This window comes from Moschus berezovskii, chromosome 12 (genome assembly GCF_049115385.1).
Source record: "Moschus berezovskii isolate FMDL1 chromosome 12, NW_MosBer_1.0, whole genome shotgun sequence".
Lineage (NCBI taxonomy): Eukaryota > Metazoa > Chordata > Mammalia > Artiodactyla > Moschidae > Moschus > Moschus berezovskii.
In genome coordinates, this window is record NC_142471.1 from 60,569,629 (window position 1) to 60,583,015 (window position 13,387).

Genomic DNA, 13,387 nt, shown 5'->3' on the forward strand with positions numbered 1-13,387 from the left:
AGTGGGATAATGGGCTTCTTGACACAGGCAAGTACTCTTCCCACTGTAGCAGTGCACTGGGCTTCCAGCCGCAGCAGAAACTCTGGGAAGGGCACTGGTATGGCAGCTCCCAGGCATCTTACTCTAGGACTAAGTGTGGGACTAAGAGCTAAGTGCTGTACTTTGGAAGTTGACTAGACTCCGGTCAGAGGACACTCAACTGGCTTCTTGCCCCCACAGCATTTGAATCTGGCTTTCAGCAATGATCATAGCATCAATGCCTTACATATAACCTTCTGATGTCACCAAGATGGGTACCCTGAGTCCTGGCCAGGAACCAGATTCCTCATCATGAAAGTGCCCATCTTTGACCTAAGTTGAATGAAACAGACAGTGGACACCCACCTTAAACTCCCCCATCAGAGAATCTGCCCGCAGAGAATGGGAGTTATAAACCTGGAAGAAAGGGGAGTGGTGAAAAGATTACCGGCTTTGTCTGGCAGCTAGTGAGCACTACCCTCCTACTCCGTGGCCCCCTTACCCGAATGCTGATGATCTCATCCATCAGTTCAGAAGGAGTCAGGTGAACATTGTAGAAAAATAACTATTGAAACAAAAAGGGAAAATGTTTGAATGTCAACAGGGATGGACTAAGGTTTAGTGGGATCTGACGCTAAAATTTGAGGGGCCTTCCTAAAAAATATACAAGACACAACCTCAAATTAGGTGTGACCGCATGAACCTACTGTAGGACCTCGGAAAAGGCTCTGAAGCTTAAGCATCATGAACTTCAAGGTAAACTCTGTATATCAGAAAAAGGGTTAAGTAACAATTGTGCGTAGCATTTATTTAACTAAATAGAATTGTTCATTTGGCACCAGATATCTAGTAGCTAGGGCTTCCCAGGTGGTGCTAGTGGTGAAGAACCTGCCTGCCAATGCAGGAGACATAAGGAGACATATGATCCCTGGGTTGGGAAGATTTCCTGGAGGAGTAAATGGCAACCCACTCTAGTATTCTTGTCTGGAGAATCCCATGGACAGAGGAGCCTGGAGGGCTACAGGACATAGGATCACACAGAATTGGAAATGACTGAAGTGATTTAGCCTCTAGTAGCTAATGGCAACCCACTCTAGTGTTCTTGCCTGGAGAATCCCAGGGATGGGGGACCCCGGTGGACTTCCGTCTATGGGGTCACACAGAGTCGGACACGACTGAAGTGACTTAGCAGCAGCAGCAGCTAACTAAAGATCAAGGTTATTTCATGTGCTTAGGGCTTGAATGATCTGGAAAGTTGAGGTTAATTTTCTTCCATTTTTAGTGCTATTATCTGTAACCAGTGACTAACTTTGCTCTTTCTAATAAAATACTTGTAAAGCCAACTCTACGCATTAGATACTGTGAGTGCCTCAGTAGAGTCAGTATGGACCACATTTTAACTCATTGTAACAGCTAAGTTTAAGAAGGTTGACTCTTGGAAGATGAAAATTGGGTATGTAGAGGTTTTACCGTAAAGTCAAAGTTTTATGTGCCAATAGACTTTAATCCTAAGAGAGAAAGATGGAGCATTTATTTAAACTGAGACTTTTTTCTCCTACATTTTCCTTAGAAATATTTAAAATTTACAGAGAAATAATGAAAGAATCACTGTTATAATTTTGGGACACTGACTTTTGGCTTTATTACTCTCTTCTTTAAACTGAACTATCTGGAAGAAGGTTCTAGATACTACAATACTTCACTCCTTAAAAGTACATTTGGGTATGGCTGAGTCCCTTTGCTGTTCACCTGAAACTATCACAACATTATTAATTGGCTATACCCCAATACAAAATAAAAAGTTCAAAAAAAATTTTTTTAATAAATAAAACGATCACCAGTGGCAGGGGAGGGGATTATTTCCAAAAAGTAAAAACAATAAAAGATTATTTTCAAAAAGTGAAAAAATCTGCACTCGTCTCTGAAGTGCAAGAACATTTTTTTTCTACAATGGACCAAGGAGATCAAACCAATCAATTCTAAAGGAAATCAACCCTGAATATTCATTGAAAGGATAATGTTGAAACTGAAGCTCCAATACTTTGGCCGCTTGATGCAAGGATCTGACTCACTGGAAATGACCCTGATGCTTAGAAAGATCAGAGAAAGCAATGGCACCCCACTCCAGGACTCTTGCCTGGAAAACCCCATGGACGGAGGAGCCTGGTAGGCTGCAGTCCATGGGGTCACTAAGAATCGGACACGACTGAGCAGCTTCACTTTCACTTTTCACTTTCATGCATTGGAGAGGGGAATGGCAACCCACTCCAGTACTCTTGCCTGGAGAATCCCAGGGACAGGGGAGCCTGGTGGGCTGCCGTCTGTGGGATCGCACAGAGTCGGACATGACTGAAGCGATTTGGTGGCAGCAGCAGCGGGGAAAGATTGAAGGAAAAAGGAGAAGGGGATGACAGAGGATGAGAGGGTTAGATACCATCTTTGATTCAATAGACATGAATTTGAGCAAACTCCAGGAGATAATGAAGGACAGGTGTGCTGCAGTCCATGAGGTTGCAAAGAGTCAGACACAACTTGGTGACTGAACAGCAACAACACTATTATCACACTCCAAAAATTTAACATGTAACACACAGTCAATTTTCAAATTACAACACTTGTTCTGAAAAAAGTTCTTTTTAGCTTTTTTTTTTTCAAATCTAGGATTCACTCAAGGATCTTACATTGTATGTGGTTGTTGTTTCTCCTAAGTTTCCTTTTATCTAAAATGGTACTCCTGGCTTATTTTTGTTATTTATTTCTATCAAGACCAGTTGCTTTGCAGAATATCTTACAATCTGGATTTTTGTCGGTGTTTCCTCATTGTTAGATTCAAGTTGACCACTGGACAAGAAATGACACAAGTGATGTTGATTACTTCCATTATATCACATCAGGACACACATGTCCATTTGCCCCTTGGTGATACCAATTTGAATCACTTGGTTAAAAATGTGGGTGTAAACTAGAGATTTTTTCATAAAATCTTTTTATTGATTTATGAATTGGTCTGTTTAGAAGCTCAGTTATTTGATTCTTCCCTTTAGCTAAGAAATCTAATTTCAAAAGTATTCATTAAAATGGTAGGTTCAGAGGTGGACTCCCTATAGATGTTTGTCCTGCATTATAAATGTCGGGTAAGGGAGTTAGAGAAGGCAAGGTTTGGAAAAAGAATAAGACCAGCACTTTACAGAAACAGATCACCTTTAATGAGGCGAGAAAGGGCAGCAGTCAGATTAGTGAGCTGCTGCACTAACCCAAGAAAAGAGTAAGTATATATAGGCGTATATGTGGAAAGCTACTGTCTTAAGGGGGCCTGTTCTTCTCCAAGGTTGTTTGGAGTTGTTATCCCTTAAACAGCTGGGGCAAGGAATTCTGGAGATCAGCCAGAGGCTGGACTGGCTGGGAGCTGGGCATAATCAACCTTAATGTCCTTTTTTTTTTTCCTATGGGTGAGAGAGTTCTTTGTTTTCTTAGAATGGTGGGGAGGACTGGGAGGGGAGTTTTAACTCCAGGCTATAACTTTCCTTCAATAAACACTTGGACGGGTCTTATGCTCTAGGCATAAGACCATATTTTGTCCTCCCTGCAATCCTGTCTTGTCCCCCAACATGACTTTCACCCAGACTTCCCTGAAGTCCACTTTCAGTGCCCCATCTCTGAATGCACCCACCTCCCATGTTAGCTTTGACACTACCTGCCTGCTGGTGTCTGTCATTCATCTAAGGAGAAGCCAGAAGTGAGAAGAAAATGGAGTCTCTCAAAAGCTGGGGGCCAAGCTGAATACAGGAAAAAAACCAGGCACCACACAGAAAAAACCTGTTCCTTTTGTGAACAGAGAAAAACAGAACCAACACCAGGGCTGGGATTACAAGCTGTTGGGAACTAAGAGGAACTGTGAGAGGAAGCTGTGGGAGGAAATGCCTGGCCTCAGAGATCAGAGCATGAGGCCCCAGGAATCTCAGAAACGTGGCTCCTCAGTGGAGTAAGGCTGGCATGTGAAAAATTCCCCAAATTTATCATTTCTTTTCACAGTCCTAAATGTGGAATTTCGTGGCATTGAAGACAACTGTCAAGGTATTCAGCATTTTTGAAAAGTGTTGCAAAAGAGGTCATCAGAACAGGCTATGATCTCCTCATGGAGGAAAAAACCCTTTCTGCTCATAATTGCTTCTTCTAACCTATGTTGTTTTTATAGTCAAGTAGGTTTTGACACCTTTAAAAAATTGGGTTACTTAGGTTACATGGAGTCACCCCTCAGAGACATTTGCTAATTAAAAAGCGCAAAGGCAGGTCCTAAGTATTCTGTGTGGTCCATGGTAAGAGGTGCAAGGACCCATTTGGAAGGGCTCCCTCCAGAAGTTGTTGTAAAACCACCAGAAAGACACCGGGCTTCTCTGAGAACCAATAATGAAGCAGGCCACGTGACTCCAAGACCCAGAGGTTCTTAGCACAGAATGTTTAAGGCTGGAACGTTTGTCCTCTGTGAACAGCTGAGTCTGCACATGTGTTCCTCTCCCACTTGGGACTGTAGAGAAGTGGGTGGAAGCTGAGAAGGCACACATAAATAAAACAGGCACACAAGGACATGCATTTGCCCGTTTACCTCATCAAAAAATGGATTGTTCCCGCGCTTGATTCTTGTTCGGTGTGTCTGACCACAGATGTGGACTTTGACCACAGGCTTGATGTTGTTGCCACTTAACTGCCGGCCCTCGATCACTCGGACCCGGATCTGCAAGTACAGAAGGGGAGTCGTCACTGAACCTTTCCCAGCATGACGTGTAAGAGAATCCACAGGTGTCACCTTGGCTCGTTCACCTGTAAGGACCACTGTAACCAGGCCAGCGCAGCTTTGCAACGTACTGGTGCCCAAGGATTGGGCGAGTCCACCTGCGCCCATTCTTGTGACAGGAACTGGGGTCAGGTTGCCAAAACCAACAGCAGTCATGGGCTTGCAGTAGTCTAGAACTGGCCTGGGAAAGTGAAGGGCAGGGTGGAGGCCGCTGCCCACAGTCAGCCTCCTACCTGGTCTTCCTGATCACTGGGAGGTACTAACCCCCTCCATGGCTATCTCCTAAGGAAGCAGCCAGAGCTGTGAGAAAACACAATACCTGTGCTTCCATTCTTCGATTAGCTCTTGGGTTTCCCTGGTGGCTCAGATGGTAAAAGAATCTGCTGCAATACAGGAGATCCAGGTTTGACCCCTGGGTTGGGAAGATCCCCTGGAGAAGGGCATGGCAACCCACTCCAGTATTCTTGCCTGAAGAGTTCCATGGACAGAGGAGCCTGGTGGGCTACAGTCCATGGGGTCACAAAGAGTCGGACATGACTTAACGACTAACTTTTTCACTTCCTACCACCAAAAGAAATTTTATTTCTCTGAAGAGCCTCATCCGGATTGACAACATTTACTGCTGCTTGCAGAAGAAAGACAGGGAGCTCTTCACATTGAGTTTATGCCCTGACATCCCATCTTACTAGCTGAGCCACTGCCCACAGGCAGAAGCTCTTCTAACACCACCACAGTTGCCAGAAACTGGACCACACGGTGTGGGTACAACAGGGATGTGGGGCCCTGGGGCTGTTCCCACCTGGAAGTCCTGTGGCTTGTTAGACAGCATGCGTCGGCTGCTCTTCGCTTTCGTGAGCCTCCGGGCAAGGTGAGCTTCTGACACGGTCCCTCCTGGCCCCCTGGGCCCTGAGCCCCTGACCGTACTGTCCAACTTGTCCTCATCACCTCCATCTTCCTCCTCTTCTCCTAAAATACCAAAAAGGGATGCATTCAGAGATAGTCCTCATCCTCTATGAGTCTCAACATTCCAGAGAGTTTTCCATGCTGCTGAGGCAGCAGGTGAGGGAGACGTTTCTTGGTGACTTGGGAGAAGTTGTGACTCAGATATAGATTCTTCAGGCAAATGTGTTCATGTGCAACATGGCATTCGTTCAGGCTGTTTTCAAGGTAACTAGAAGAATGCCAGAGGCCACAGGGAGCATAAGAGGAGATGGTATGAATGGACCCAGCCAGACCATCACTCATTTCTGATCTGGGAACCAACTTGAGGTCAGGGGTCTGCCTGTGGTTAGGACAGTGATGTGTGGAAATGCCGGGGAAATTGGAGGCTTGCTGGGGAGACTTCCACTCCACCCTTTCCACTGCAGGTCTTTTCTCTAGAACTTTCCTCATGAGGTCTTGTACTGTCTCCTTTCTGCCTGAGTTTCCTGATCATGAATGCCCTCTCCACCCTCATGGTAGATGAGAAACTGGCCTCCAGTTTCCTGCCAAGCAGACCAAGGTGGTCATCATACTCTCGCTCCATCCTCCCGGTCTGTCACTTCCACACACATCCGTCCCCTAGCTTCCCTTCACACTCAGTGGGGAAAACACAGTTCGAGTGAACCCCCTTCCCATCCCTGAGACTCCACTTTCTTTTGATTCTTTGAGGACCCTCTGAATGGTCACCCTTTCAAGTACCTCCAGTGACTCCTTCCCCATAGGGACCTTCCCTCTGCCTTCAAATATGCATGGATCTTTCTCTCCTATAAATAACAAACATCAACTCTATGTTTCCTCCTTTTATTACAAACTTTTTAAAACTCAGTGACAAACTTTAGTTATTTTTTTTTTAATACACAGAAAGTTTAAACTCCCGGTAACCTGTACAATAGAAGACTAGAAGACCAACTAACTACCTTGTCTAAAAAATACCAGCATTTGTACTCCCTATCTTTGGATCCTGAACCTCCTCCTTTACTGATGATACCATATGAAAATGGTAAGAGAAAATTTCCATATGGAGTCATCTGCCAGTCACTCACATCATAGTATGAATTAGTCCCATCCAGCTGCCCTGTAGCATGGCTGTTAAAGCTTGGACTATGGAGTCATGCTGTCTGCGTGGGAATTCCAGTTTTGAGCTATGCAAGTCTGAGTAGTCCCTTAATCTGTTTCAGTTTTCTCATTTGTGAAAAGGGAAAGATTGCTGGGAGAAATATCAATAACCTCAGATATGCAGATGACACTACCCTTATGGCAGAAAGTGAAGAGGAACTAAAAAGACTCTTGATGAAATTGAAAGAGAAGAGTGAAAAAGTTGGCTTAAAGCTCAACATCCAGAAAACTAAAATCATGGCATGTGGTCCCATCACTTCATGGGAAATAGATGTGGAAACAGTGTCAGACTTTATTTTTGGGGGCTCCAAAATCACTTCAGATGCTGATTGCAGCCATGAAATTAAAAGGCGCTTACTCCTTGGAAGGAAAGTTATGACCAACCTAGATAGCATATTAAAAAGCAGAGACATTACTTTGCCAACAAAGGTCCATCTAGTAAAGGCTATGGTTTTTCCAGTGGTCATGTATGGATATGAGAGTTGGACTGTGAAGAAAGCTGAATGCCAAAGAATTGATGCTTTTGAACTGTGGTGTTGGAGAAGACTCTTGAGAGTCCCTTGGACTGCAAGGAGATCCAACCAGTCCATCCTAAAGGAGATCAATCCTGGGTGTTCATGGAAGGACTGATGCTAAAGCTGAAACTCCAATACTTTGGCCACCTCATGCAAAGAGTTGACTCACTGGAAAAGACTGATGCTGGGAGGGATTGGGGGGTGGGAGGAGAAGGGGACAACAGAGAATGAGATGGCTGGATGGCATCACCGACTTGATGGACGTGAGTTTGAGTGAACTCCAGGAGTTGGTGATGGACAGGGAGGCCTGGCATGCTGCGGTTCATGGGTCGCAAAGAGTCAGACACGACTGAACTTAACTGAATGGTATTTACCACAAGGTTATTGTAAAGATAAAATTAATCTATATGCAAGGCCTTTAATACAGTGCCTGGCACAAAACAGCACCCAACAAATTAATCTTTTTCTTTTTTGTCTTTAAACTTTCATTGAGAAGTCAATTTTATTGGAGCACTTCCTAAAGAGCAGTAATGAGGTAGGGAAGGGAGGCAGTCAGTGAGCAGCGCGGGGACAGGGCACTGTAAGAATGGGTTAGCGTAAGAACGGCCATCTTAGAGGCCGGAAAAACCATTTTTACTGAGTATGTGACTTGAGGGAAGAAGAACTAGATAAAACCTGGGAGACAAGTTAATCTTAAGTACCAGGAAGGCAAGTTAATCTTAAACACCAAGAATGTGGGCGGCTTCGACACTGAAAATTAGGTAAACAGGTCTGATAAACTTATCTCCTTAAGACCCCAGGAGAGAGATAGGCACAGCTGTGTGTGTGTGTAATGAAAAAATTCCTGTGAGTTAGGTAATTTAGAAATATCATGATTTGAAAATGCTATATAACCCCTTGGCTCTGAGTGCTCGGGGTCCTCGTTGAAACCCGTTGCGTCGGGCGGACACTTGGACCCCAGCTAGCTGGAAATAAACCTCTCTGTGTGTCTTGCATTATCGTGAGTGTCCTCTGTTCCTTTGAGGGAAGGGCGACTCCGGACTCTAACAGGCACAGAGTAAGAAATGGACAACCACAAGAAGTCAAGGGTCTCCCCAGTGTTTAGCCCACGAGGAACATTCCTCCTCACCACCCCTCCATTCATGCTTGTCACATCCGAGCCTGGCCCTTGTTCCACAAAGACCAGCCACAACCTCGCCTCGCTAAGCTCAGGACCCTTTTCCCAATGCTCGTGCTTCACCTTCCGTGGCATTGGACACTGGGGATCACACACACTTCTATGAATTGAGAAGCTCTCCTCCTGACACTTTTCAGGGTCTTCCGAGGCCCCCCTCTTTGTCTCCAATTCATCAGGCATGCCTTCCCACTCTGTTCCTCTGCTCTCTGCTTCTTTGACCCAACATTCTCTGGAGCCACACCTCAGTCTTCCAAGAAGTCACAAACTCACAGAATGTTGACAAGAATGGACCTTAAAGACCTTCAATCCAGGGGCTTCCCTGGTGGTTCAGTAGTTAAGAATCTACCTGCCAATGCAGGGGACACGGGTTCAATCCCTGGTTCAGGAAGATTCCACATCCTATGGAGCAACTAAGTCCATATGCTGCAACCACTCAGCCTGTGCCCTAAAGCCTGTACTCTGCAACAAGAGAACTCACCGCAATAAGAAGCCACCATGACTTGAGTGCCCCTGCTGGCTGCTGAAGGAGGAAACAGAACAGGCTGTGTCCTGAAAGCAGGACTCCATCTTGGGCCAGACTGCAGACTTTGAGCTGTATGCCCAGTATCTATGGAAATGACATACCTACTGGAAAACCAGGCCCCCGGAAGGAAGAGCCCCAGGTCTCGTACCTAGACTCTCCATCGCCTAAAAGAATACCCTAATTATCTGTGTGACCGAATAGAAGCATACATTCTATTATGCTTATTGGGGTGTGACCACAAGCCTATTGATAACTGTCCACTGTTAACTACCTAGGCTTAAGGCATATGAATCACAGGTTAACTTTGATTGTATATTTCTTTTCCTTTGTTCAGACTAGTTTCAGGGAGTCTGGGGAGGTGGGTTTGGGCATGTACAATAAGGTTTTCACAAAAACTGATCGGGATCCTTGGTTAAGAGGAAACTCTGCCTTGGGCCTGCCGGTGTAATAAACTGCACTCCACTACTTGCATTGTCCTTCTGAGTGAGTTTATTTCCAGAACTCGTGGATACAACACTGCAACTAGAGAAAGCTCACAACAACAAAGACCCAGTGCAGTCAAAAATAACTATATAAGAGAAACTAGAAAAATTAAGAGTATAAAGATAAAAATTATTATTATTATTTTATTTTTTAAAAAAGATCTTCAATCCAACCTGGCCCTCACCCTGTTTTATGGGTAGAAAAACTGAGGTCCAGAAAGCAGAAACAACTTGTTACATTATTAAGAACTGAGCTAAAACCAAGAACACATCCTTACTTCTCCCTAACTGGTTTAGGACTGGATCTAGTAAAGGCAATGCTCTCTTCCTGGTTCCTCAACATCTTTGTCTGAACACCAGGAAACCCCAGAGAAGCCACAGGTGGAGAATGGCCACCTCTGCCCTCTACACGATAATCTGGGCCTCTTCTTCCCTATTCTTTTTTTTTCTAAAAAAAAAAAAAAATGCTAATTTTACTTACAATTTTTTGGCAGCATTAATAAAACAGTAAATTTTATCTGAAAGAACAAGCAAAACAGATAAGGAAACTCACAAAGGGCAGTAACAAAATAGTAATCTTAACAGATAACCAACATTCTTGAAACAAAACAAAGTGACATTGCGTTAAAAAATACAGATTATCAATAGAAAAATGGAGTTCCTGAAAGAACTCAACTCGCTGTTAACTATCTTTTATTTGCAGGCATAGAAACTGACACAAGCTAACTCAGTTCTAAGAGAGAAGCAAAATCCTTGATGATTATCTCTTCCCAGCTTTTTGAAACACTGGCCTTGCTTTTTCCTCAAGCAAATTCCATTTCCTCCCAATCCAAAGAGTTTGCAACTGCTGTTCTCCTTCCTGGAATGCTCTTCCTCTAGGCCTGCAGGGCTTGCTACCTGCTTAATTGTTTAACATCTCCTTTGATCTATCCACTGTTAATTCACACAATGAAATCTCCAACCCTCTTTTTTTCCTCCTTCTCCTTAAAGGTGCTTTAAGTTTCCACACTATTCATCCCTCTCCAGTCTAAATTGCCTAGATTTGGGACTTCCCTGTCAGTCCAGTGGTTAAGACTCTGTGCTCCCAATACAGGGTGCATGGGTTTGATCCCTGGTCAGGGAACTAAGCATTTTGCATAGCACAGCCAAAAGAAATAAACAATAAAGTAAATTCCCTAGATTTTCTTCTTCCTATTCTCAAAGAAGCATCAAAAGAAGGGCTTGCCTGCTGCCTGGATCCAGGTTCTCAGGATGTTCTTCCCATTGTTCTCCACCAGGTGGGCTCCTCACCTCCCTCAAGTTCCAGATGAAATAGTCTTGGTCTGTCCCACCCATCCCCACCAGATGGAGTGAATCCCCCTTCTCCTGTTACCACACACAGTTCTATCCTGTCCTCACCACGTGATCTTGCATCTGTTGTTGGACTGTGGGCCTCCTACTACCATCCACTATTCAGAAGCAGGGGGCTTGCCCTTCTCTTCTTTGTACGTGCCCCATGCTGGACACACTCCCTCCTCATACACAGCAGGGGCTTGATGAATGTGGAATGAGGACATCCTGACCCTTGCTCCAGCTTTCTGGTACCGTGCTCCAGCTTTCTGGTACCGTTCTCCAGCAATTTGGCAAAGTTCCCACTCAGAGCTCAGGCGAGAGCACCCTGTGGCTAGGGGTTGCCCCTTTCAAACCTGGCTCCAGCCTTAGGGAAGCCCGGAGGGTCAGTCTCCCCTTGTACAAACCTGTTTCAGACTAGGTAGTGGCTTTCAGTTTCCTCCATCTAAGATAAGGGCTTCCCAGGTGGCTTGGTGGTAAAGAATCCACCTGCCAACGCAGAAGACATGGGAAACATGGGTTTAACCCCTGGGTTGTGAAGAACCCCTGGAGGAGGAAATGGCAAACTACTCCAGTATTCTTGCTGGGAAAAATCCCATGGACAGAGGAGCCTGGTGGGCTCTAGTTCATGGGGTCCCAAAGAGTCAGACAGAGCTGTGCACACACACAACTAAGATGAAAGTCCTTGGGCCAACCTGGGCCCACAAAGGATTTCCTCCCCTCTCTGGACTGTTCCTTATGGCAGACGTTGTTGCTGTTGTTCAGTCGCTCAGTCGTGTCCAACTCTTTGGGACCCCATGGACTGCAACACACCAGGTTTCCCTGTTCCTTCACTATCTCCCAGAATTTGCTCAAACTAATGTCCACTGAGTTGATGATGCCATCCAACCTTCTCCTCCTGCCCTCAATCTTTCCCAGCAACAGAGTCTTTTCCAATGAGTCGGCTCTTCTCATCAAGTGGCCAAAGTATTGGAGCTTTAGCTTCAGTCCTTCCAATGAATATTCAGGGTTGATTTCTTTTAGGATTGACTGGTTTGATCTCCTTGCAGTCCAAGGGATGCTCAAGAGTCTTCTCCAGCACTACAGTTTGAAAGCATCAGTTCTTCAGTGCTCAGCCTTCTTTATGGTCCAACTCTTACATCTGTACATGACTACAGGAAAAACCATAGTTTTGACTATATGAACTTTTGTAGGCAAAATGATGTCTCTGCTTTTTAATATGCTGTCTAGGTTTGCCATAGCTTTTCTTCCAAAGAGCAAACGTCTTAATTTCATGGCTGTGGTCACTGTCCGCAGTGATTTTGGAGCCCAAGAAAATAAAGTCTGTCACTGTTTCCATTGTTTATGGCAGAAGAAGTGGTAAATCATAGCCCTTTGCAGTGCTGGGCTCTGAACAAGCCCTAATCACTAACCTCTTGATGGATGCTCCAAAAAGAGACTGCAGGGAACAAAGAGCCAATTTATTCTGGAAACACCTTCTGCTAGTCAGTCTTTAGGTTGAAAGGAAGGATCAGAGGGAAACTGCACCAAGTGGTCCCTACCACCTGCATCTCCGAGTAGCAGGAGAAGGTTTATTTGGGCAGGAAATTGCCCGTTTATGTGGGGGGAAGATGCACAAGATTAAACAATGCTGACACCCTAAGTGTTCCACAAAGAAGGACCAGGGAGTCCCCTTAGGGCACTGCCAAACACACCCTTCACACAGCACGAGTTGTTTCACTACCCGACTTGAGCCGTTGTGCTGGCGTGCCCTGTACTGAGACCCAGGCGTACGCTGAAGAATGGCTAAGAGGATCTACAAAGTATGAGTGTTTCAAAACCACAGGGAGCAACAGTAAGTGAGGAACTGCTCCCTGAATAGGAAGTTGCTGGTGGTAATTGATTCCTACTGCTGTTGTAACCAAGTAGCACAAACTGAGTGGCTTAAAACAACCGAAATTTATTCTGAGAGATCCGAATCCCCAGTTTCCAAAACCAAGGTGTTGGCAGGGCCATGCTCCCTCAGAAGCCTCTAGAGAAAAATCCTCCCTTGCCTCTTACTAGTTGGTGGCTCCTGGCCTGTTTCCTGGCTCGTGGCTGCATCACTCTAATCTCTGCCTCCTCCCCCTCTGTGTCCATGGGTCCTCACCTTTTCTCACAGGACACCAGTCATTGACTTTAGGGTCTGGTCTATTTAAGGATGGCTTCATTTTAACAGATTACACCTGGAAAGATCCTTTTCCCAAATAGTTCACATTCTGAGGTTCTGTGTAGACTGGAATTAGGGAGCGGGGGACACTGACCCACTACACTGGCCATCTTTCAGTTCTTTCCAGTTTGCTCCTTCTGGGACTCTAGTCCCCAGTCTGCAGCTACACAGGATGCCACAAGCTATGGATCACATCATGTCCCCTGCTGCCCACTTCCTTCATATCCTTGCTTTTCTCCCAACCCCTTAGATTATGGGATCTAACA

At 45.2% G+C, this 13,387-nt stretch overlaps 1 protein-coding gene across 2 annotated transcripts in view; it reads right to left on the minus strand.

The window, feature by feature from the left end:
• Positions 1 to 13,387, minus strand: part of MYOF (myoferlin) — a 188,929-nt gene that overhangs the window by 105,282 nt on the left and 70,260 nt on the right. For both annotated transcript variants that reach the window (XM_088842143.1, XM_055425068.2), the window contains exons 6-9: positions 5,610 to 5,776; positions 4,622 to 4,750; positions 521 to 583; positions 385 to 435 (exon numbers count right to left, since the gene is read on the minus strand). In XM_088842143.1, coding sequence (XP_088698269.1) covers positions 385 to 435; positions 521 to 583; positions 4,622 to 4,750; positions 5,610 to 5,776 — 410 coding nt within the window. The remainder of the gene's footprint in view (positions 1 to 384; positions 436 to 520; positions 584 to 4,621; positions 4,751 to 5,609; positions 5,777 to 13,387) is intronic.